This window comes from Haliotis rubra, unplaced genomic scaffold (genome assembly GCF_003918875.1).
Source record: "Haliotis rubra isolate DU_JTF1 unplaced genomic scaffold, ASM391887v1 Scf183, whole genome shotgun sequence".
NCBI classification, from domain to species: domain Eukaryota; kingdom Metazoa; phylum Mollusca; class Gastropoda; order Lepetellida; family Haliotidae; genus Haliotis; species Haliotis rubra.
The window spans coordinates 621,549-647,771 of record NW_025765814.1 but is presented as its reverse complement, the minus strand read 5'-3'; the positions used below and the strand labels follow the sequence as shown (position 1 = coordinate 647,771).

The following is a 26,223-nucleotide window of genomic DNA, read 5'->3' as shown; positions in this document are numbered from 1 at the left end:
GATTTATGCCCTGACTATGTATAAAAGGATCCCTGTAATTAGGATTACCGTTGCTGCTAACGTGTATACATTTGGACCTGTGAACCTGCACACACAAAAGTGAGTGAGTGAGTTCAGTTGTACGCGGCTTTATGCAATATTCCAGCAATATCTGAAATGGGTTTCACACATTGTACCCACACAAATGAAGAACGCCACTCCCATTATCAGAGTCCTCCAAACAAGAATCATACCAATAAACATTGGCGGATACACATTTCAGCATCATTATCATCATCATTATTATCAATATGATCATAATTATTATCAATATGAATGTCAATATCCGCGTAGCTATCAGCATCAGTGGACGAATGTGTACCTGTCAGCATTCCAACCTTGTTGGACTGGGCGAATCTCACCACCTGGTTGGGTCTGTCAAAGACGACGAAGTTCCTGCCCACAGAGAGACGGACCGTACCGAGTGCCTGCACATCCGGATCCGCCATGCACTCGGAAAACATGATGGTCTGGTCCCAGGTGTAGCGGTAGGCGACATCGTTGATCCTGTAAGTGCGACTCGACTTCGCCTTGATCAGGCCTGGAACACAAACAGGAGATTGATATCCCCCAATACTCTGAATACCACGGAGGAGTGAGTGAGACATTCTCTTCCCACAGAGGTTACTAAAGTCATATCTTCCTACGTACCTCTGTACAAATACGGCCATATTTCCCGGTTCTCTTACAATTCCCTAGCGGCATAAAATCGCAACACGAATTATCTCCCTTCTTTCTATCCAATCAGGACATGTGTTACATCGGCTTAGATCCAATATGGCGTGAATGTGAGTGAGAATGAGTTGGGTTTAACCACTCCAACCACTAGCCTACTCCACACTAAAAAACGAAGACACGTGACCAGGTAGAAGCGGTGTTCAAACCCATGTCTGGCACCATCTGCATGCACAAACCGTGATATCATCATTGGTTACCTGGTCGGAGCTTCTTAAAGTTCTCCTTATGGTCATCCACGACGACCTTGGCACCCAGCTCTATTGGCGGGATCTCGCCATTCAGGGTGGTCTCCATGCGCAGGTTGTTGAGCGCGTCGTGGCCGTAGAAGTTTTGCTGGACATTGAGCACGTACGTTTTGTTTCCAAACAAGAACGTCACTATCGCAGTCCTGTTGAACTCTCCGCCTGAAACATAAAATTCACCTGTAATCCAACCATTCCAAAGGACTGTGCAATAGGAGTTTCAATGTTCCAGCAATATCACGGCGGTGGACACCAGGAATTGTCTTCATACATTATACCCATGTGGGGATTCGAACCCGTCGTGACGAGCGAACGCTTTAACAATTAATGAACCCATCGCCCTGTACAATAAAGAATTTGAACTACACGTTGACTGTAATTGCTGACGCGAGTTGCTGCTGATTTAACACAGCGCAGCTTCATTCCCGAACAGCCGCTGATTCCTGCTAATGCACATGAAAGGGGTCCTAATCTCACTGGTAGGTCGTTATCTCAAGTGTTGACTTTGTAATAAGTGCATATGTTAAAACTGAAGCAGTGTGTCTTCGATGGTTGGGTTTAACGCTGATTTGAACAGTATTCCAGTTAAATCACGGCTATCAGTGAGTGCGTATGTTTTAACGCTGCTTTTAGAAATATTCCATCGGGGGACAAAGGAAATGGGCTTTACACATGACACATGTGGGGAATCGAACCCGGGTGTTCAGGTTGACGAGCGGACGCTTTACCATTAGGCTACTCCACCGCCGCACGGAGAATGAACTTGATGTGGGAGGACTCCCTGAAGTGGTACCGCTTTGGTGAAACCTCCGATCACCAGAATAGTGGTGACAGAGCGAATCTCTCATAGGCTTCTATCAAACCTAATTCTGAAAAGTGAGGGGAGGTGGAGTAGCTTTGTGGTTAAGCGTTCGCTCGTCATGGACCAGTTCGATTCCCCACATCGGTTACGACTGAGCCCATTTCTGGTGTCCCCCGCCGGGATATTGCTGGAGAATTGCTAAAAGCGCGGTGTAAAACCATACTCACTCACTCGTTCTGCTCAGTGAATTGCGATGACTGATATGTACGTATAAATCTGCTAAACAGATATACACTTGGAATATTCAAACATAAAAGTCTTGAACGCCAAAACCTGAGTGAAACTTGACAGTTCCTCCTATTGGTGATGCCTTTCTTGCATTTACCATTTAGGGCTGGAGATGAATTTCTCACAAAATACCATCCTGGAGGTCAACTAGTGCTTACCTGTGAACACATATCCATTTTTGGCCTTGGTGTTTGTTGGCACCGCGAACATCCAACCGATGATGCCTCCAATGGCACTGAGAGTCTGCATGGCGGTAGCAAGCTCCGTGGGAACTCGGCTGATGGCGGAATAGGCGCGACCGTCTGCTGTCACTACGTAAGTGTGCATGTCAAGATCAAGCAAGGTCACGCCGTTCAGTACACCGTGAACCTTTCCATTAAGACGTTGTGGAACACCTGAACAAAGACCAAAATAGTTTGTCACCAGTTCCATATTCGTAGATGCTTTGCGGAAAAAATTACTATTTATATTCTGTATCACGACTGATCATATAAAGAAAAGAAAAGATTTTAATAAAAAAGTAAAACTTTCAACAAAACATGTTCAACAATGAATTCACTTCATTGAACATGAGCATACATTCACTCACTCACTAACTCACTCAGCTTCAGTCAAATAATACAAAAGTAAAGGCTATAGAAATCCTGCATATTCTGAATCCAATTTTTCAATGAATTCTTCGTTTTAATGTTTATTGTTATCACCTGGTTCCAGGCAGGTTTTTCCGTTTCCGTAGTACGGCGGCAGGCACTCGCAGCAGAAACCGTCTGAAAAGTCCACACAGCGGGCGTTTATATGACACGTCCTGGTCCCCTCCAGGCAGCTTCCCTTGCCGGGCTCCACTGGGAACACGAACACTGCAACATGCCATCAGGAGGGTTACACTCCAGTCTGTCTCACAGGCCTTGAACCATATTATTTGCCTATCCGCTTAGCCCTTTGTCGAATGCTAAAGCCCTATTATACTTCCTCAGGAGCTGAATCTCCATTTTACTATGGCTCCCTTTCTGTTTAAAATGACTAACCAAACTGTATAAGCGCTAGTCTAGTGACACCCAAGTACTTTCGGCAATGATAAATCCCTAAATGAAGCAAGTCTAGATTTCCCATCTCATTGGTTCTGAATCAGCCCATGGTTAAAGCATTGGCCGGACCCGGGTTCGATTTCTATTTCAAGTGACTGTGTTTGTTTCTATCCAAAGTATATCTATTCAGAGACTAAGCGTTAGTTTAGTTACACCCATCCCCCAAGTCCTTTCTGCAGAGCTAAAGCCCTAAATGGATCAAGTCTAGATTTCCTCAGGTTCTGAACCATTCGTAACTACTCGTGTCATTCCGGCAAGCCGGATGGCGTCTTCTTGTAGGTCACGGAAAGAGGCGAGTAGTTACGAATGGTTCTGAACTTCCCATTTCATTGGTGGTCCTTTTCAATTTCAAGGACTGTTTTGTTTCTGCTGTTTTAAGTTGACATATGCAACGCTTTCGCGGTTGTCATTAATTCAGCGCTTCTTATTACATGAGCGCTCGTAATTCACTTGAGTGGAAGAAAAACGATGTTACAAATAGAAGCAATTTATCTCTTCAAGAAAACTACAGATATTGTGTATACGGTCCAGTGGGTAGGTACGTTTGGATTGCTGTCAACGAAAACGTCATGATTCGTTTTAAGCTGATGGAGGCATTTGAGATTGGATATCGGTTTGATGTGCAGCGCATGCCCATTGTGTATATTACGTCTCTTTAAATACAACATTTCCAAATGGAGGGTAACATCTTGCAGTTCGCACTGACTGCCACGATATTTCATGGGTGTGAACTCAGAATAGGTCGAGTCACTACTGGGCAGGGCTGAACATGTGTGCATGTGTATGAACAACTATGGAAGCAGAGACCCTGGTCTGAACCCGGACCACGTGACGTGATGTATTTATGATGATGTCATTACACATTACGATAATAATAAGTGCATTTTTAATGCGCTAAACTCCATTCACTATGTGGATACTCATAGCGCTAACAATCTGACTATTATTACCCCGGATAACCAAACATGCCAGTGAGGCGCTAGGTTATTAGTCACATGACTTATCCCATCGGGTACCCATTTTCTGCTGGGTGAACAGAGCAGAGAGAACAAACTGATTTGCCAAAGGTGAGACCACATGTATCACATGTGCTTCGTTGTTGGGCAGAACTGAAGTCCTATTATTAATCAAAGTAAGGTATAAAACATATTCGTTTAGGTTGGCGGCTGATATCAAAGTGACATTTACCAGAGATATCTGGGATATACCACAACAAGGTAACCAGTGACGGGAATCTGTTTTTCAAATTAATTACATTCACTAATTCCATGAAATGGATGAGGTTTATGACTGAAGGCGAAGCAAATTTCCTAATAAGTATATATCTACTGAAGTCTACTGAAGGATAGGACTCTTTCTGTGTCTGTTAGGTTGCTACGAGAAGTCAAAAACAGTTGTAGATCGTGTCTTCTGCAAGAAGACTCTTTACATATCTCTGTTATGTGTTCAGAATAGACTTAGACCATGTCTACTGAAGGTCTTGGCTCTTTCCAGATGTCTGGTGTTAAGGAAGAGCCTAACGTGAGTTTATCATGGCCAGTGTATTTGACTCTTTCATGTTTTAAGAGACGTTGATAGTCCTACCTTCTCCTGTGTTGAGGTCCGCGGGCTGGATGTTCTCCGCCTCCCGGTTACCGATATGGAACATCCACGCACCGGGGATGTTGACGTTGGTGTGGCTGTAGAACAGGTAGAACACAAGTGAAAACATACCATGCCAGTATATGAGTGAGTATATACCACGCCAGTATATGATTGACCACATACCACGCCAGTATATGAGTGAGTATATACCATGCCAGTATATGAGTGAGTATATACCATGCCAGTATATGATTGACCACATACCACGCCAGTATATGAGTGAGTATATACCATGCCAGTATATGAGTGAGTATATACCATGCCAGTATATGAGTGAGTATATACCATGCCAGTATATGAGTGAGTATATACCATGCCAGTATATGATTAAGTATATACCACGCCAGTATATAAGTGAGTATATACCATGCCAGTATATACCATGCCAGTATATGAGTGAGTATATGCCATGCCAGTATATGAGTGAGTATATACCATGCCAGTATATGATTGACCATATACCATGCCAGTATATGATTCACCACATACCATGCCAGTATATGATTGACTATATACAATACCAGTATATGATTGACCATATACCATACTAGTGTATGATTGACCACATACCATGCCAGTGTATGATTGACCATATACCATGCCAGTATATGATTGACCACATACCATGCCAGTGTATGAGTGACCACATACCATACCAGTATATGATTCACCACATACCATGCCAGTATATGAGTGAGTATATACCATGCCAGTATATGAGTGAGTATATACCACGCCAGTATATGAGTGAGTATATACCATGCCAGTATATGAGTGAGTATATACCATGCCAGTATATGAGTGAGTATATACCATGCCAGTATATGAGTGAGTATATACCATGCCAGTATATGAGTGACCATATACCACGCCAGTATATGAGTGACTGACTGACTGACTGAGTTTGGTTTTACGCCGCTTTTAGCAATATTCCAGCAATATCACGGCGGGGGACACCACAAATGGGCTTCACTCATTGTACCCATGTGGGGATTCGAACCCGGGTCTTCGGCGTGACGAGCCAACGCTTTAACCAATAGACTACCCCACCGCCCCCCAGTATATGAGTGAGTATATAACATGCCAGTATATGAGTGAGTATATACCATGCCAGTATATGAGTGAGTATATACCATGCCAGTATATGAGTGAGTATATACCACGCCAGTATATGAGTGAGTATATACCATGCCAGTGTATGAGTGAGTATATACCACGCCAGTATATGAGTGAGTATATACAATGCCAGTGTATGAGTGAGTATATACCACGCCAGTATATGAGTGAGTATATACCATGCCAGTATATGAGTGAGTATATACCATGCCAGTATATGAGTGAGTATATACCATGCCAGTGTATGAGTGAGTATATACCATGCCAGTATATGAGTGAGTATATACCATGCCAGTATATGAGTGGGTATATACCATGCCAGTATATGAGTGACCACATACCATGCCAGTAAATGCGTGAGTACTTGCATGTGATTTTAAAATCGATTCCGTATTACATAGCTATGTCAAAATAGGCGTTTTCTATCCATGTAGGCCGCAGATGCAATAGCTGGTGTTAGCTGACTCACCACAAGTAATCACGTGGCAGAGAGTTGCGTCCCTTAGGCACGCCGGAAACCTGTGATTGTGGGTTCAAATCCCGGTTCTCCCTGGTTTTGTCAGCACCACACCGGTGTTTCACCAAATTGAATCATTTTGGACTTTCCACCTGCTAAAAGTCATCGACCACGCCCCGTTTCACAAAGCTATCGTAGCGCTACGACTGTCGTACCTCCTTCACTGTAATACAGACTTACGACAGTCGTAGCTACGATAGCTTTGTGGAACGGGGCCCTGAGTGGTAACTTGTCACGATAAGGCCACTTACATAGCGCTCATCTGCACTCCGCACGGGATGCTCTAAGATAATTGACATTATTACCCCGGATAACCAAAGCTGCCTGTAAGGCGCTTGAGGATTGATAGTCATATGACTTATCCCACCGGGTACCTTTTACTGTTGGTTGAACGGAGGCAATTTTGAACAAACTCACTTGCCTAAGATGCGACCACATTTGTGCTTCATTGTGGGTCTGGACAGAAGTCTAAGAAACTCTCAGGAATCAAGCTGCCAAACACGGTCACCCATCCAAGGACTCTCCGTGATCAAAGTTGCTTAACTGATTTGTGATCACCACACAGCCCCTTTTTATTGAAGTAAATATCTAAAGGCACACTTACTACCACTGTGCCAGCACTATGCAAGGAGACTTTTATTTAACGAATGGCAGAAGATATCGACCCATAGCATTTCAATATATTACTCACTTGACAAAGGATGACGTTGTACCAGAGTTAGGCAGTTTCACGTTTCTTCCATCTGTAGAATCGAACCCAGCTTGCGCAGGGACGTCGACAAGGTTTGGGCTCTCTTTCCCATCTCCCATAATCCACCCCATTCCATTGTCCAGATAGTAGAAAAACGCGAACGAGTCATATCCGTTTGACGCTAAGACAATCTGGAACGTGTTCACCTGCAGCGAGAAAGTTGATGTGCAGTGTCAGAAGGTTAGGCAGTTATGAATATTGATTCCGAGTATGACTAGCACGTGGTCTCTAAAATGAAAGCATATGACGATGTATTCATAGGGTTCAATTCCCAAAATGATAGTATGGGAAGCTCATTTCTGGAGTTCCCCGCCGTGATATTGATAGAATATTCCTAAAATCGGCCTAAAACCATACTCATACTCGGCGGGGACACCAGAAATGGGCTTCTTCACATATGTACCCATGTGGGGAATCGAACTGGGTTTTCGGCGTGACGAGCGAACACTTTAACAACTTGGCTAGCCCACCGCCGCTTAATACGCGTGCGACTGATGTCAGCTCTTGCCAGTTTAATCCCCATAGCTTTTATGTCTCGTTTATCTGGTTACTCGGCGATGTCCACCCGAGGATTCTATCTACCCGGGATTCTATCTACCTACCTTGTCGGACTTGCTGTTGTAGTAGCCGACGTTATCCCACGTTGTTATGAACAAAGACGTTGCTTCAAACAGGCTGTGACCCCGGAAGTGAGCTTGTACGTCGGTGCTTGCCCGCTGTAGTAACCCTGGGTCGTTTGTTTCTCTGAAAGATATCAGCCCATTTCCTGATTACAGATCTGACATTTAGTTTTATAATTTCACTCCTTTATGCTGAAACAAACCCCATATAGCCGTAGTCTTTGATAAAGTTGAATAAGTGAGTTTTGTTTTACGCAGCTGTTAGCAATATTCCAGCAATATTATGGACACCAGAAATGGGCTTCACACATTGAACCCATGTGAGGAATCGAACCCGGGTCTTCGGCGTGACAAGCGATGGCTTTAACCACTCGGCTACCCCACCGCCCCTGGAAGTGAGTGATAACAAGGCGGCTTTAAGCACTGTTCCAGCAGTATTCCGGCGGCGAGACACCATGGGCCTTACACATTGTTTATATTTTGGGAATCGAACACCGGCGTGACGAGCGAATGCTTAACCTACTAGGCTACCCAACCACTTAAAACCTGAATAAAAAATAAAGGGTCGAGTCTTAAAGACAGAGCCAGGATCATAATCGGGGGGAGTTTTGGATTAGGACACACGAAAGTTGTAAATATTGTGTTTATAAATGAACGTACTTTTAAGTACCGAATAAAGATTGCTTGACACACGAAAGCGGATCCTGTATAGATGAGTTGGGTTTAACGCCGTGTTTCACAGTATTCCAGTCATTTCACAGCTTAATGTAGAAGAAAGCACAAAGTGGTGCAGGCCTGGATCCCGATCAACAAAACGTTCGTACCGCTACGGCATTCGTAAGCCTATGATAAGCTATAGTTACGACAGGTCGTACGTTACGAACGCTTTGTTTATCATTTATCGGCATTGTGCTTTATTAAATAGGGCCCATGCAGGCACTCGTTGTGCGAAGCTATCGCAGCGTTGAGGTAATATTTTTACCATAAGCTTACACCAGCCGTAGCGCTAAGATCGCTTTGTGCAACTGGGCCCCATGGTGTATGAAGCACCGAATCACTAAAGACAACGTAACTATTTGTGATTAAACTTCCTCAGTAAAGTATGGATTCTAGAACTGTGTTTGAGTTGAGAAGGGATTTGAACCCATACTGTCAGAGTAGGCAACTTAATCGTCAGCACACAAAGTCAGCGATCTAACCCACTCAGCCATCGTCCGTGCAAGCCACAACACCTAACCTAGATCACGTACTTTGTGTACCCCTCTGTCAAGTGTACACGCATGCACTAAAGACGCTGACTATCCATATCACAAATTTACACATATCGACGACATTCAACCAGGGCAAGCTCAATTTACCTAAAAAATATATCCCCTGCTGCTGTGGTGTCGACATCGGCGAAGAAGGCAGCAATTATATCAAATCCTATAGGAAGTATTAGCGAAGGTCGGTAGACTGGCAGCTCCGAGTCGAATGATAAATGACCGTTGCTATTTATCTGAAACATAAGAACGTTGTTTATCATAAAACATAAACATAAATACTGGCGTCCGATAAAGAAGACCCAGATGATTTTTATATCATGTCAGGACTGAGATCGCGATGGAGTCGAAATATAACTTGATCACCAGGGGCCAGACCATTAAATATGCGATTTATGTGATGAGATTCGACGTCTTTTTAGGTCGGACTCCACTCCAGCAATAGTCCACAAGACCAAAGCGTTAACCCGTCGGACCAGAAACAGATCAACAGCATAAATCTGCGCGAATATCCATTCATCCAGGATTCAGGATCTTTGTCTGACGTATCCAACGAACTTCATGTTGACAGAGCAGCATCGAACAATCTGTTATTTTCGCTATTGCGTCGGTTCGATAATTCCTCGCTCTGCTACAGTTTCAGTCTGTGGCCTGGTTGTAATGTCACTCTAATGTCACTGTACTGGGTTGTACTTTAAATAACGTCCTGGTAATATCCAGCTTGAATATGTTCTGGTGGCCGTGTGATCTTAAGTAACCCATGCTTGTCGTAAGAGGCGACTAACGGGATCGGGTGGTCAAGCTCGCCGACTTGGTTGACACGTCATCGGTTCCCAATTACGTAGATCGATGCCCACGCTGTTGATCACTGGTTTGTCTGGTCCAGACTCGATTATTTACAGACCGCTGCCATATAGCTGGAATATTGCGGCGTAAAAGTAAACTCACTCACTCACTCACTCTGGTGGCTGTGAGACACAAGTATGATTGTGATTACAACTGTAATCACCTTGTTCTGTAAACGTGAATAATTGCTTGTTGTACTAACAGGGCATATCCACAAGCCGGAGGAACGACAACTGCAACATAACGCATGATATATTGTTTTCTCAAATATGTATGTATATCTACGTATATGATTTTGTTTGGTTGGTTTGTTGTTCAACGTCACACTCAGCAATATTCCAGCCATATGGCGGCAGTCTGTAAATAATCGAGTCTGCACCAGACAAACCAGTGATCAACACTGATTCAACATTGTGCCAGTGTTCATGGATCATATTTCCCGGTGAGTTGTTCGTAATTAAAACAAATCCTACTTTATATAGATGGGGTAATTTTCAGCTGAAGGATTCTCGACCAGACAGCAATGACAGAATATAATTTCTGTACATATACAGCTCCGGTATTTGAGTGAGTGAGTGAGTTAATTTTACGCCGCATTCAGCAATATTCCAGCCATATGGCGGCGGCCTGTAAATAATCAAGTCTGGACCAGACAATCCAGTGATCAGCAGCATGAGGATCGATCTGCGCAATTGGGAACCGATTCCGGTATTTGAACTCTGTTCCCGACAGTAGCCGAAGATGGCCGAGTCCAGCGATACCACTGACTGACTGAGTTTAGTTTTACGCCGCTTTTAGCAATATTCCAGCAATATCACGGCGGGGGACACCAGAAATGGGCTTAACACATTGTGCCCACCAGCGATACCAAGGCAAGGTTACAACCAATAGGGTTCCGTATGTTTATCAACTAGGACCCAAGTTGTGGAGAACTATGTTACCCCGGGATCCCCATGCCATGATGGGGTACAGAATCAACGTCCTACAGTGGAATGCGTCAACGCACAGTCAACAGCAAGGCCTTTAAGACAAGACATGTAAACAAGGAGAACAATAAGCTTGAAGACCGACACCACATGGGAGATACGACACGTGTTTAATTTTTACGACACACAGTAGATAGATAGGCAGGTGGACTAACGCATGAATATATATATAATTTTGATTGTAACAAATAAACCCATTTAAATTGAAAAGGAGCCCCAGGGAGACCAGAGATTCAGAACCTGGGGAAATCTAGACTTGATTCGTTTAGGGCTTTAGCATTGCAGGGAGGGCAGGCTGTGGGGAAGATAATGTGATTCAGGGACTATGAGACAGACTAATAGGCAGGCTAAATAATATACTGGTGTGATCAGTTCTCTGAAGCAATGGTTCAGCTCTTGAGATTGAGAAATGCGACGAGACAGCTCAAGAAGAATAGTTAAAGTCACCCAGCTCTACACCAACAGCTTAGCTACATGGGAAGAGATCTCAAGCATTTCGCCTGTCTGATAGATGAACACATAGAATGGCGTCATGTAGATGTTGGCAGGAGCAAAGTGTTCCGGAAGACTCGGTACCGACACGTGAGCTCATAAGCTGACAAACATAATCAGGCAGTTAATATATAATATTCAAAGCAACTATACACATTTAGTAATCACGTTTGCCCAACACATTTAAACTGGCAAAGCAAGTGGAACAGGTAGACTTGCGCTTAGTCTCTGACAATATGTAATTTTGATAGTAACAAATAAACCCATTTAAACTGAAATGGAGCCCCAGTGAGATAGGAGATTTAACCTGAGGAAATCTAGACTTTCTTCATTTAGGGCTTTAGCATTTCAAAGAGGGCTTGGCTGTAGGGAAAATAGTGTGGTTCGGGGACTGTGAGACAGACTAGTGGTTTAGGCAATTTCTTACAACCCAAACCAGAATTCTGTTGAAATATGTTTTTTAAATATTTTCTAGTATTGCCAATTACAAAATTACATTTTGGCTTTGGTACAGGGGTGTTTTATGTATAGAAATATGAAGGATTTAAGAGATTCGCACATTAGACTGAGAATAGTACAAAGGATCTAGTAAGAGAACAGTGCCCAGTTCAAGGAATGGCATCCGGGCGATCCCCTTCGAAATGACTCCAAAATATTGAAGCAAACAAGAAGACAGATATTTTAAGAGGGCCTCTTCATAAACAGCTTCCGGCAATCGTGATTACATCTGAAAGCCCGGTGATTATTTCTGATGCACCGTGTAGCTGTTGGGAGATAATTGTACGTAGTTTCAATGCAGGATATTCCGGACGTGCCCATTGATGTAGCGAGTACCCGGATGCAATAAACATTCAGCTGCGCTCATTACTCGAGACTGGATCTACATGGTGACTGCGCAACTCAAACTGTTCTGTAACCGTTTACAACTCGCCACAACTCTGATACCAGCATTATACAACACTCCACATTGCTGATATCAGCATTATACAACATCCGATATCTCTGATATCAGCATTATACAACACCCGACATTGCTGATATCTTCATTATACAACACCCTACATCTCTGATAGCAGCACTATACAACACCCGACATTGCCTGATATCAGCAGTTATACAACACCCTACATCTCTGATATCAGCATTATACAACACCCGACATTGCTGATATCTGCATTATACAACACCCTACATCTCAAATATCAGCATTATACAACACCCGACATTGCTGATATCAGCATTATACAACACCCGACATTGCTGACATCTGCATTATACAACACCCTACATCTCTGATATCAGCATTATACAACAACCGACATTGCTGATATCAGCATTCTACAACATCCGATATCTCTGATATCAGCATTATGCAACACCCGACATTGCTGATATCAGCATTTTACAACATCCGATATCTCTGATATCAGCATTATACAACACCCGACATTGCTGATATCTTCATTATACAACACCCTACATCTCTGATGGCAGCACTATACAACACCCGACATTGCCGATATCAGCATTATACAACACCCGACATTGCTGATATCAGCATTATACAACACCCGACATTGCTGACATCTGCATTATACAACACCCTCCATCTCTGATATCAGCATTATACAACAACCGACATTGCTGATATCAGCATTCTACAACATCCGATATCTCTGATATCAGCATTATACAACACCCGACATTGCTGATATCAGCTTTTTACAACATCCGACATTGCTGATATCAGCATTTTACAACATCCGATATCTCTGATATCAGCATTATACAACACCCGACATTGCTAACATCAACATGATACAACACCCATCAGCATGATACAAGACCCGACATCTCTGATATCAACTTTATGCAACACCCGACATTGCTGATATGAGCATTATACAACACCCGATATCTCTGATATCAGCATTATACAACAGTGTGAAGCACCCCAGGAGCGTCTGACGACAGGCAGCTAAGTAGAGGTGCGAGATAAGGTCTGCTGGAAGTGCTGAGGTTTCCGTTCTGCCGCGCAGTGTTTACTCACAGACGTACACACGTCAACGTTATCACAAACTGACACTCTATCGCGCTGTATGTACATAAACACACTCTAGCTGGGTAAGGAACTTTTAAACTTCAATGTCGGATCTCACAACGGTAAAGTCAAGCAATCAAGGATGTGTTGGTGTGGAGCCTTCGGGGTGAAAAATCTATCACTTTACAAACATACTTCAAGTTTAGACAATTCGTGGATGACAATGTATTCCACTGTCCATATGTCATCAACTATCCGTCACCATTTGTTGAATTGGAAGAACAAAGAAATCATTCACTGATGGAAGCTACGATTTAAATATAATTCCTCTATCGCCCATATTCCAATTCAGTGTCAGCTCAGGGTGCTCTGAGAGTCATATGACTGACAGCTTTGACCTCAAACACATCAATATATCAATACTTGATCATATTAGGGCTTAAACGGACGTGTAACATTGCATCCTATACGCTTAAAGGTTGAGCATGGTCTCAAGAAATCTCCCTGTGCTTCCCATTGGACGTAGGGAGTACGAATCCAGGAATGTTTGAGGTAGTATTACAACATAACAGTTTCATGAGTGAACCACTATTTTGTGATTGAAACAATGACACTGCCATCTTTAATAAGCACGAAGTATCCCACATACGAGGGGTCACTAAAAATGAAGGATGGACGGTACACTGAAACATTGTTTGCATGTATTAAGTACAATAAGTTCCATGTTTAGGCTTTATTATGCTCTTAGCGGCATATTTGGTCAGGCATCAATATGACCAGATACAGGACAACAACGGCTTCCGCGGTGCCATCATCATCAGGTATTGCGAACTGAAAGGTGAGGTGAGGTGAAATTTGGTTTAACGTCGTGCTTGTGAATATTTCGCACATATGACGACGTGCATGCGTGTGTATGTGTATGTGCGGCTGCTTGTACTAGCCCAGACTTAAGCTGGTTTTATAGTGCTAGCCCACTGAGATACCATGCTGCAGTGAACCATGAATACCCCACTAGACACATTATACTGACTCCGAGCCGACCAGTCCTTGTTGTACCCATTAATGCCGAGCGCCAGACAGGGACCAACAAGTACCATATTTTAACGTCTTTTGGTATGACCCGGTCGGGGATCGAACCCGCGACCTTCCGCTCTCCGGGCGGACGCTCTAACCACTACACCACGGAGGCGGTCACCAACTGAAAGGGATCACTGTCACAACCATTAATGCGGTCATGTGTCAACTGAAGGGGATGGTGCCCCTTCCTCCGTGACTGTCAAACAGCAGGAGGTAGGGTTCAAAACGGGGAGGGGAGAGACTTGAAGTGGATCAAAGATCAGCAATACTTTTAACAGCCAAGGAAAATGTTGATAAAATAGATGATATGATTATCGGGGATCCAGGACGCACAAAGCCAATAGTGAGCACATTCTCAGGAATGTACAGGCATGTAACTCTCAGGTTCTCAGGTTCACTCCGGGTTCGTCCGATATGGTTGGAATATACGTCGTTTTGATGTAGATATACCTGATACTGATAACAGTTTATAGTCAAGGACGAGTCCATAGTTTATACCTATAGAAAGAAGACAGAGCATTTGAAGACATCTGACATTTCCTCCAAAGAAGGCAAAGTTTGTTCAATCAGCTGCCAAGGTATGAATGGTTTTGGTTTTCTGGGATTCCAAATGTGGACTACACTTGCTTAAACAACAGCGTGAGAATATCAAACATCGTGGAATATTCTAAACACGTCTGTTGTCGAAATGTTTGCAATGCATGACTGAACTCATTGAACATACTCCGTTTTGACATCCACCTTTCCTAATCTTGAAGAAAGACTCTCTCAAATACTCATGATGATGATGTCGTCTGCTATGGAGGACCTTGAATACATTCATGAAGAAGCCTGTTACAGCAGTAGCATCTAGGAACTCCAGCATCGCTTGTAGAAGCTTGTGGACATTGCTGTGGACACAGTGGTCACCCGTGGACTCACACTGCGGTACTATAATATATACTATTCACATTTTGCTAAGGATCAAATCATGGATTCAACAGAAAACTATGATGTGGGGTCAAATTTGGTTTAAATATCTAAGCTTATTGTAAGCATGGATCCTAGGTTTCAGTATGTCATTTCATCTTCTGGATCCCATACCTGCTATTGACAGATGTTGTGTACTTGTCAGTCACTCGTTCCATGATATTCAAATGGTTGATTGGTGCCATGAAAACCATTTTATGGTTACTGATGTATCAAGTGCATAAGGTTAGATTAAAGTGACTGTTTGCCTAAAGAGGGGTTACCATATCACTATTTATCGGGTTTTTAATGGATAAAATTTCAAAATATAAATCTACGTTTAAGTAAAGTTGTGAATTTTTGTGATCCTTAGCAAAATGTGAGTAGTATATATAACCCAGTGTCATCAGGACTCGAACTAATATCCTTGGTACTAACTTACCGATTTCAACCAGCATACCAGAAGGCAAACTTACAACACTTTCCTTAAATCCAGCGTAATCAATCTTAATTACTCGTGCTAAAAGTATATCAAAATTGTCAATGTCTTTCGTAAGCTCAAAGGATGTTTTTACCAACCTAGCTAAATGTAATATACTTGCTAAGCATTGGCATCACTGCGAAACACTGACTCGCTGGGACACTGGACTGACTGGCTGAGTTTGGTTTTACGCCGCTTTTAGCAATATTCCAGCAACATCACGGCGAGGGACACCACAAATGGGCTTCACACAATGTACCCATGTGGGGATTCGAACCCGGGTCTTGGGCGTGACGAGCCAACGCTTTCACCACTAGGCTACCCCACCGCTTCTGGGGCACTGGACAAACCGTATAGGCTATGAAATATCTCCGTGGTAGAGTAGCCACCGTGTTTGTATAAGTAGGTAATTTAAACATCTTAAAGGAAGAATTAATGTACTGCTTGTACGAACCACAAACCCTCAGATATGAGGGTTGTGTGGAAAGTAGTTCCTTCAGCTTTTGAGTGAAGGTTGGGGTGGGGTGCCTCTGGTGGGGTGGCTGGGGAGGTGATGCGGGAGAAGTGCAGTAAACATCGACAGTTACACAGAAAATGAAGGACGATGTCAGCTGACGGTAACATCAGAGATTACTGCCTGATTTACCTGGTGAACACAGGCGTCTGCTGATGAAGCGCCTGGCGGGTGCAGGGTCACGAGTGCAGTGGTGCACTTGCTCTCGATCCGGAAGCATGTACTATATCTATCCTCTGTGAAACTGTTACAATCACTCAACACGGTTGCGCACAATTTCACATTTAATTTCATCTGACGAATTTTGCAACAAGCACTCATTGACTCTTATGAGAATGCATTTGCGAAATCAACTTGACGCCAGTTATATTTACATCCAATGTTGCGTACATTTTCACACCAAAAACATCTGTTGTTCTTTCACCATACTGTGACGGGTAAGGTTTGCGCGGCAAATGACATATTTAAACAGTTGTGATAAATACCTCACACAGTAAGGCAAAGTATTATTACTATCATCAGATAATTGCTCTTTCAGAACCAGAATACATCCAGTCCATTCAGAAACAAGATTTGTGGATATTTCTTCTAGCTGAATTTTACCATTGTGATGACGTCATTATTGTTGCAGTTGATTCTGAGAAATCAATTGACTGGCCATTCTAAAGAGGCATTTCAACAGGCAAAACTGACGAAAGAATGTCATAATGCAAAATTACAAAAATATATATAACAACAATAACACGTTTTAAGTTGAAGACACCACCGGAATTTGTTAATTCGGGAAGTTTGTTTGCTCGGCAATATTCAAGCTATATATTATAAATATTCGTAAGTATTCGAGTCTGGGTCAGACAATCCAGTGATCAACAGCATGAGCATCGATCTATACATTTGGCACACGATGACATGTGTCAACCAAGTCAGCAAGCCTGACCACCCGATCCCGTTAGTCGCCTCTTACGACAAGCATGGGCCGCTGAAGACCAGTTCTAACCCGGATCTTCACGGCTGAGATTCCGGAGGTGAGGTGAGGTGAAATTGGGTTTAACGTCGTTCTTGAGAATATTTCGCTCATATGACGACGTGCATGCGTGTGTATGTGTAGGTGCGGCTGCTTGTACTAGCCCAGACTTAAGCTGGTTTTATAGTGCTAGCCCACTGAGATACCATGCTGCAGTGAAGCATGAATACCCCACTCAGACACATTATACTGACTCCGAGCCGACCAGTCCTTGTTGTACCCATTAATGCCGAGCGCCAGGCAGGGGACAAAAAAGTACCATATTTTAACGTCTTTTGGTATGACGCGGTCGGGGATTGAACCCGCGACCTTCCGCTCTCCGGGCGGACGCTCTAACCACTACACCACGGAGGCGGTCGGATGGGATTCCGGAAGTAGAATGTACGTTATGTACTGTGATCTAGATATCCGGTTAGTCTTGTTTCATCTTCATTGATGAACATGTTGAACAAAATACATGTGGACGAAGGAGGTCCTTAGCTAGTCGCAGCTGAGGAACCAGACTACCAACTCACAACACACAGAGACAGGATTACATTTCTCCCGCGCTATACATGTATATCTAAGTTGACTTGATGTCGCTGTAGGCGAATCTGAAGCATCCGCAGTGATGTGTTGAGGCCATGTTGATGTACGCAGTCGCTTCACATGTCGATGTACGTGTATATCCTGTCTGTTCTATATATACGCATGCTCGTCGTAGCTCACCTCAGCTACAAAACACGTCTAGGGAAGCATGTATGTACTTGTGTGCGTAAATTACATCATGTGATACCACTGTACATTTTCGGATAATGAAAGACGCCCCAGATTTTTCATGTTCAGGGCAGATATTCAGAATGTACATTACCTATGTGATATCTACCCTTCAGCACTATCCCATATACGCAAGAGTGTGCAAAAATGCAGTTCGTCTGCTTGCAACACACAAAAACTGACTTGACATATTACACCAGAGCAAACATTCGAACCCTGGCTGTCGTCATATAAAGCCAACGACTTGACCACCAGGTTACTGTGAAGCCCTTATATGTGGAATTTGTACGTTTTGGCGTGGCATAAGCCATGTTTTCCTGCTAACAATATGTGCCAAAAGTGCACTGACATTACAAGGTGGCTTTTATCAGTATTTGTTCATGGTAGTGGCTGAGCTCGTCTGTCTCACTGTCCCTGAACCACATTATCTTGCCTTCACCCCAGCACTGCCTGTAATGCAGTCTAGATCTTTCCGAGGTTGTGAATCTTCCATCTCACTGAAGCTAGTTATGAAATTGAAGATATTGGTTTCTCTCAGAGAGAGATATTTTCAGAGACAGCGTTAGTCTACAACTGCAGCTATGCACGAGGGTGGTAAACGGAGATCCTCGGGCACGACAAGGCAAAACAATAAGTGAAGCGTGAATTTACACATTCAACATACTGCATATCAACAAAGATACATCAGCCAGTAACAAATGACAGTTTTAACGAGTGTCAGAAGGACAACGACAGTCTCAGAAGGACAACGACAGTGTCAGGACAACGACAGTGTCGGAAGGACAACGACAGTCTCAGAAGGACAACGACAGTGTCAGGACAACGACAGTGTCAGAAGGACAACGACAGTCTCAGAAGGACAACGACAGTGTCAGGACAACGACAGTGTCAGAAGGACAACGGACAGGGTCACGCAAGGACTGATTAGTTTCAGACGGTACTGACGACGTGGTGGTAACATTTATTTGATACCCGGTATCCGGTTAATGACCTCTTGTGAATTATCGGGTATTCGGAGTAAGGAGTTAGGAAATCGTAGCTCTGTGCACAACTCGGCTGATATTTTTATACCGTATTCCACCAAAACGCGCAATGAGGAGCTCTTAGGTTTGAGCTCCGGACAAGGCACGGATGATATTTGAATACCGGTTCTCTTACGAAATGCACAAACGGAGCTCTAGACACAAAGGCTTTTATTTGTATATCTGTACTTAACCAAACTGCGCTGTTAGGAACTCGGAGAGTGTGCAAGGCACCTCTAAAGGCTGTACGTACTCTATCGAAACCTACAGTTGGGAGTTCTGAGAGTTGAGCTCCATACACGACATGCATTATGGCTGATCCATGTATATCGGGTAACCCTTGAAAAGCGCAATGAGGAGCTCAGGACGTTTACACCGTACACGGCCCTGTGACTGCTGCCAATACCCATGTCATAGTCCGCAGTAGACATTGACTGGGGTGTCGGTGTGTTATATTGCCACACATCAATAATTCATAAGACGTTTTTAATGTTTAACATTCCAAAACACATGACTGAGTCTGACTGAGTTTGGTTTTACGCCGCTTTTAGCGATATTCCAGCAACATCACGGCGGGGGGACACCAGAAATGGGCTTCACACATTGTACCCATGTGGGGATTCGAACCCGGGTCTTCGGCGTGACGAGCCAACGCTTTAACCACTAGGCTACCCCACCGCCCCCAAAACACATAAACAGGTGCGGATAGAAAAAAAGCACTCAACATCCTTGCCTCTATAAAATGACGACTATAGTTTGGCATGAAATGCATGTGGACCCGTTTTTTTTGTAAATATCTCTTCATCCAATGACCCAATCGATCTCAAACTGTGCAAGTGGATGTTTTGTCAGACAACCTAATCACATTGTAAATCACCGATTTTATGCATTTGTATTAAATAATCTGTCTATGTAACTGTCAACAAAATAAACAGCAGAACGCAGACGGCTTGCAGAGGGAGGGAGCCAATGACCTGTAACAGCGGCAGTGTTGGGTCATAAAGGTCAACGTTCGTCAATGTAGGTCAGCTATGCACGTGACAGGTATGAAGAGGTGTCACAGGTCGTGAATAGGGTAAGGTGGGTGCCAACTGTTAACCATCATACGGAGTTTGTTTCTCTGAGTTGTTCAACATTAACCACAAAACCCATTAGTGAGAATTATTCTGTAGGTTAACATCTTTAAATTTTGCAAATAGCCGGCGAATGACATCTCTGATGACCCTGATGTCAAAAGAATCTAACTTTGGATGCCTACCTTTTTGTACAAGGTTTTGTTTATTGGTTGTTTTTCACAATTTTTAGCACGATGTTCTTTTCCATGCCAAGAGCAAAAGTTGTACGTTTCATGTAATCCGACACCTTATAAATCGGAGAGGTTTGCTACGTTTGCTCTCTTTTTAAAAAAAATTCAACACATTTCTAATTAAACGTTTAGCATCATCTGAATAAGCTTTCATGATGACAGCTAGAAGTAGTCAATGTGAATGATCCAAACGGTCTATCACTGTGCAGTGCACAGGTAACTATCATGAACTGCACGTGCATTGACCTTTATGACCCAACACTGCCGCTGTTACAGGTCATTGGCTCCCTCCCTCTGCAAGCAGTCTGCGTTCTGCTGTTTATTTTGTTGACAGTTACATAGACAGATTCTTTAATACGAATGCATAAAATCGGTGATTTACAATGTGATTAGGTTGTCTGACAAAACATCCACTTGCACAGTTTGAGATCGATTGGGTCATTGGATGAAGAGATATTTACAAAAAAAACGGGTCCACATGCATTTCATGCCAAACTATAGCTACAAACTGGGAAGAAACCATACTTCGCCAGTCCTCTCGATTAAACTTAAAACAATGGATTTTTGATAGTAATAACAATTACACTTGACCAGTAACCGGAATTTGTGAAAGACGACGTCTCTGGAAATGTGCCATGCTGAAAGCCGTGGTTCAGCTCCATTCCACTGAATGTGAAGTGCATACTATGATAAACAGTAAGTGTATACACTGGATTATGTTTTCCCCTTAAAGATGGTGTGGCACATTTCTGTAGACATGTCCTATAAACAAGAGATATAGTAGTTTCTGATCCTCAGACTTAGCCCGCGACATCCCAATAAACATCAGAGTGACTATCCTTCATGTTGACAGAGCAAGAGAGATATATTCTCAGTTCCTCAAGGCCACATTCGAAGTCTACGTGACACTGTTGAAAGTGTATATGGTGTATGCAATAAGGTGAGGTGAGGTGAAATTGGGTTTAACGTCGTGCTTGAGAATATTTCGCACATATGACGACGTGCATGCGTTTGTATGTGTATGTGCGGCTGCTTGTACTAGCCCAGACTTAAGCTGGTTTAATAGTGCTAGCCCACTGAGATACCATGCCGCAGTGAAGCATGAATACCCCACTCAGACACATTATACTGACTCCGAGCCGACCAGTCCTTGTTGTACCCATTAATGCCGAGCGCCAGGCAGAGACCAACAAGTACCATATTTTAACGTCTTTTGGTATGACGCGGTCGGGGATCGAACCCGCGACCTCCCGCTCTCCGGGCGGACGCTCTATCCACTACACCACGGAAGCGGTCATATGCAATAAGGAAATCGAATAAAACATATCACAAGTTGAATGTTATTCCTCTAAATATAATCCATCCTAAATTTACACACAGACTGCGGCGAAAGAAAGTACACTTGAATTTGGATTTGAACCAAAACTTACAAACGTTTTCTAAATATTACTGAGCTGAAAATAGTTGAACACGGCAATCTTCAAGTTTAAATACAAAGTAATGAAACCTGTACTTAATACATCAACCTCGAATAGCATCATGTTCGGCATCATCAAACATGGATGCAGAGTTTCTTTTAAACAGCCGTTTAGTCTGTGAAATCTTTTCAGTTATTTTATCTCATTTTTCATTTCAATGTTTATTTGGAATATAGCTAGCTAGATTATTTATCACCGAAGCTGTTTAACTTCAACACTAACCTTCCTCAGTCACGGTGCTGATAGACTAACATTTATTCCCAGAAATATAATTACCATATTTCATGACACATACCTACTGACATAGGTAAAATCCGAAATGGAACCTGGAGCAAAGCTTAATTTTAGTACCGAGGCAATGTGGACTTGATCTGGATTCAGTAAATTGTAAATGTTTCAATTAAGTTCCAATTTTGGGAGACAGACTAGGCGTGTGTCTAACTGGACACGGGAGCCATTAAGTGTAAGTCAAGTAGCCTCACCGAGGTCACGGGCCCCACCCCAGGATGACATTCGCATTCGGCCGATGACCCCCCGAATTGGAGTGATGGGGTAGGAGCATGGTTAACTCGTTATTGGACGGGGAAAGAGGGTTTTGAAGGGGACTAAAGGTTAAGGGGGACACATGTGGAGAGTGGGGGCAGATGATAGTGGTCAAGTTCAATTATATTACTGCCAAGACTGACTGACTGAGTTTGGTTTTACGCCGCTTTTAGCAATATTCCAGCAACATCACGGCGGGGGACACCAGAAATGGGCTTCAAACATTGTACCCATGTGGGGATTCGAACCCGGGTCTTCGGCGTGACGAGCCAACGCTTTAACCACTAGGCTACCCCACCGCCCCTACTGCCAAGAAGAAACATTAGGAAATATATATTGATGATCATACACGTAGAACACAAACAGCACATGTTTGATACACTTGCACAAGTCTCTAATAATAATTTAATAGTTTAAATGATAATTTTTAAAAATATTAATAACAGACTGGCGTTTGTACGGTCCGCTTATCTAGACTTGCCTCTTTGGAGGATAGAATTGCTATACATATGTACATCCATGGGCTTAGCATTCAGTACAGCCTTCGAGCAAGGCTAGATCGAAGTGTTATGAGACGGCTGTGTTGTCTCTTCATGTTCAGTATTGTTTGGAATAAGGTTTGTATTTTAGAGCGTTTGAGATTTAAAACATCTTATGCATAAAATGTAGAATCCATATAGGACCTTTACATGTTTATGTTGTTATTCGTTAATGTAAAACATAATTTATTTATTTCTAAATTCCCTCTCATCATTACGACTTATGTTTGATCAAAAACTGCTTCCTAAGATAGTGTACGATCGACTAGTGAAAATAATATAGTGCCAGGCTATTATGTGAAAGAAAATCCTTTTTGTAGACAAAGGATGTGCGTCTTTATCTAAACTGATATCATGTGGTGTTTTGAGGATGAGCTGGTGAAGGATTATCGTCATATCCTTGGATCACGATTTAGATCCTAGTTTATGCAAAGCGTGCGAGAAAACTGAAATTTGAACACCCGGAAGTATTCGCTAGGAACGAAGCCGTCCGGATTAAGGGGGTTTCACTTTATAAACTTTCAGAGCATCCGAACGTTCAAGCCCCCAATACGTGATCCCGTGTAGCTGAGGCTTTACACCAGTATTAATCAGCAATCCATTCTTGTCAGGGTCGAATGCCACGATCAGCTGGTCAGCCTGACTTGGCTGAAGTCATGATACCCCGTTTGTTCCAATCCATGCTTACGATGTCAATCACTGGATTGCCTGGTCCAAACTCGATTATTTACAGACCATCATCATATAGCTGCAATATTTCTGAGGGCGTCCTTCAACAACGAACACAACACAAGGCGACGGATACATCCGTGCATGCCGCGTACACATACTGTACGGAGTAGCATATACTGTACAGCGAAGTTCAGATCCTGAAAATATTATATCCAGTTCAGCCGAAGCAAGTCTGGAATAGTTGGCAAGTCTAGATTACTGCAGCCTGAAGAAAGGCCCATGATCTGCATTTTACATCTTGTTATATGTCGGTGCCATTCATTGTGAAACAGTGCTGTAATTATCTTAAATCATATCCGTTAGTTCATTTTATGGCAGTTCCTAACTGTACAACATTTATTTGTGATTTGTTGTTTTTGGACTTAATTCTTTTACGTACATTTTTCTAAGTGAACTTGTTGCTACACTTTTGAAAATCAACAAGTTACATAATTAAGATCATTTTAAAATATGTTCGTATATTCTGTAAAAATATTTTTATTTCGGAGACTAGAAATTACTCTGTAGAACAGCATGTTCGTCGTAGCTATTAACACACATAGGAAATACCTGCTGCCGGTGACCCGTTGGGGTCAAGTGGTGGCATTGTCGGCGGAATGTGTCCCCGGTGTGTGACGGACAGCTGACATACAGCGTACACACAGAGCTGTCAAACTCCAGTCGTACACACTTGCACGTTCTCCCCATACATTCTTCTCGGACCGGAGGGGCTGCAGCGTGGGGTCAAGAGAACCCAAGGTCACTGGCTTCAATCGTCAGGTGTGACCGGTCGTCACTGTTTGTGTGATGTTCATTAACCTATTAATCCCCTGCAGAGAAGTCCATCTCAGATCTTCTTTCACCCTCGGGCAAATATTTCTTTTCAGTCAATTTAGTTTTCCGAGGTGTACTTGGAACACTTGAGACTGAAAACCACCACACCCCAATATGTATGTGTATAGGGTAAGTTTGATCCCTTGATAGAATCCCTACAGCCAAAGACATGTAGATAATGACGGCAATAATCAGAAGTAGTAGCAGCAGCAACAGCAGTAGTAGTAGTAGTAGCAGTAGCAGTAGTAGTAGTAGTAGCAGCAGTAGTAGTAGTAGTAGTAGCAGCAGCAGCAGTAGTAGTAGTAGCAGCAGCAACAGCTGTAGTGAGTGAGTTTAGTTTTACGCCGCACTCAGCAATATTACAGATATATGGCGGCGGTCTGTAAATAATCGAGTCTGGACCAGACAATCCACTGATCAACAGCATGAGCATCGATCTGCGCAATTGGGAACCGATGACATGTGTCAACCAAGTCAGCGAGCCTGACCACCCGATCCCGTTAGTCGCCTCTTACGACAAGCCCGGGTTACTGAAGATCAATATTCTAACCCGGATCTTCACGGGTCAACAGCTGTAGTAGTAGTAGTAGTAGCAGTAGTAGTAGTAGTAGTAGTAGTAGCAGTAGCAGTAGTAGTAGTAGTAGTAGTAGTAGTAGTAGAGAGGAAAAGAAGTAGCACAAGATAATATTTACAGATTCTTGAAGAGGATTCTATGAAAGACTGGGCCTGTGGGAAATCTAAACTTGCCATAACTTAACGGTAAAGGTCCAGTGGAAGGGTAAATAACGTGGTTCGGATACTTTGAGACGAACTACAGGACGGGCCATTTGTTATAAAGGAGGGGATCCAGTGAGATGGTGTGTGTAGGATAGGGGTGGGTGTAGACTAACATCTAGTCTCTGAAATGAACATATTTTACAGAAAAAAGTGTTACTTGCCACATATTCTAGACTTGCATGGGCTTTCTTGGATATATATGTTTCAAGGGTCTGTATCTCAGACTAGGGAGGGTAATATATTATGAGGGGACTGGCGGGGTAAAGAGTGGTTAGGAATGGGTGTTGCAGACATGGATGGGGTTTGGATATCGGGATCGCCAAAACATAAAACCGTCCAACCGCCACTTAGCCCCCCCTCCTTAATAAAACATGAGAAGCCGCAAAACAACCTCAATTAGACACATCGCCGGTATACGATGATATCAATCAAGTTGAATCACCGACAGTGATAGATTCACTGTCATGCAGCAGCATCTGGCTGAATGTTAACAGCTACATGTTAACACCCCGTGTGTCCACACCAGAGTCAACTGACCACGGGCCAGCGGCCTATCGTCACACCACCAGACGGAAACACATGTGATTAAATCCAGAAAGGTTTGCTTAACACTGTCAACAGGTTGATGCTGGCTTTGAAACCTGTAATTCAAAACACACCTCCATCAGGTCCCTCCCAACACAAGCCACCTGGTCACCACATGGGTCTATCCAACAGGCTGCTGAAGGAGGGTTGGGTCGCCCT

General features: G+C 43.2%; 1 protein-coding gene across 1 annotated transcript in view; it reads right to left on the bottom strand.

Moving 5' to 3' along the window:
• LOC124273695 (nidogen-2-like) overlaps positions 1-26,223 on the bottom strand; it is a 62,883-nt gene that overhangs the window by 21,186 nt on the left and 15,474 nt on the right. Inside the window, exons 2-9 of the mRNA XM_046708970.1 lie at positions 9,201-9,340; positions 7,825-7,966; positions 7,163-7,368; positions 4,779-4,873; positions 2,814-2,966; positions 2,268-2,504; positions 975-1,181; positions 362-580 (exon numbers count right to left, since the gene is read on the bottom strand). Of these exons, the coding sequence (XP_046564926.1) occupies positions 362-580; positions 975-1,181; positions 2,268-2,504; positions 2,814-2,966; positions 4,779-4,873; positions 7,163-7,368; positions 7,825-7,966; positions 9,201-9,340 (1,399 nt within the window). The remainder of the gene's footprint in view (positions 1-361; positions 581-974; positions 1,182-2,267; positions 2,505-2,813; positions 2,967-4,778; positions 4,874-7,162; positions 7,369-7,824; positions 7,967-9,200; positions 9,341-26,223) is intronic.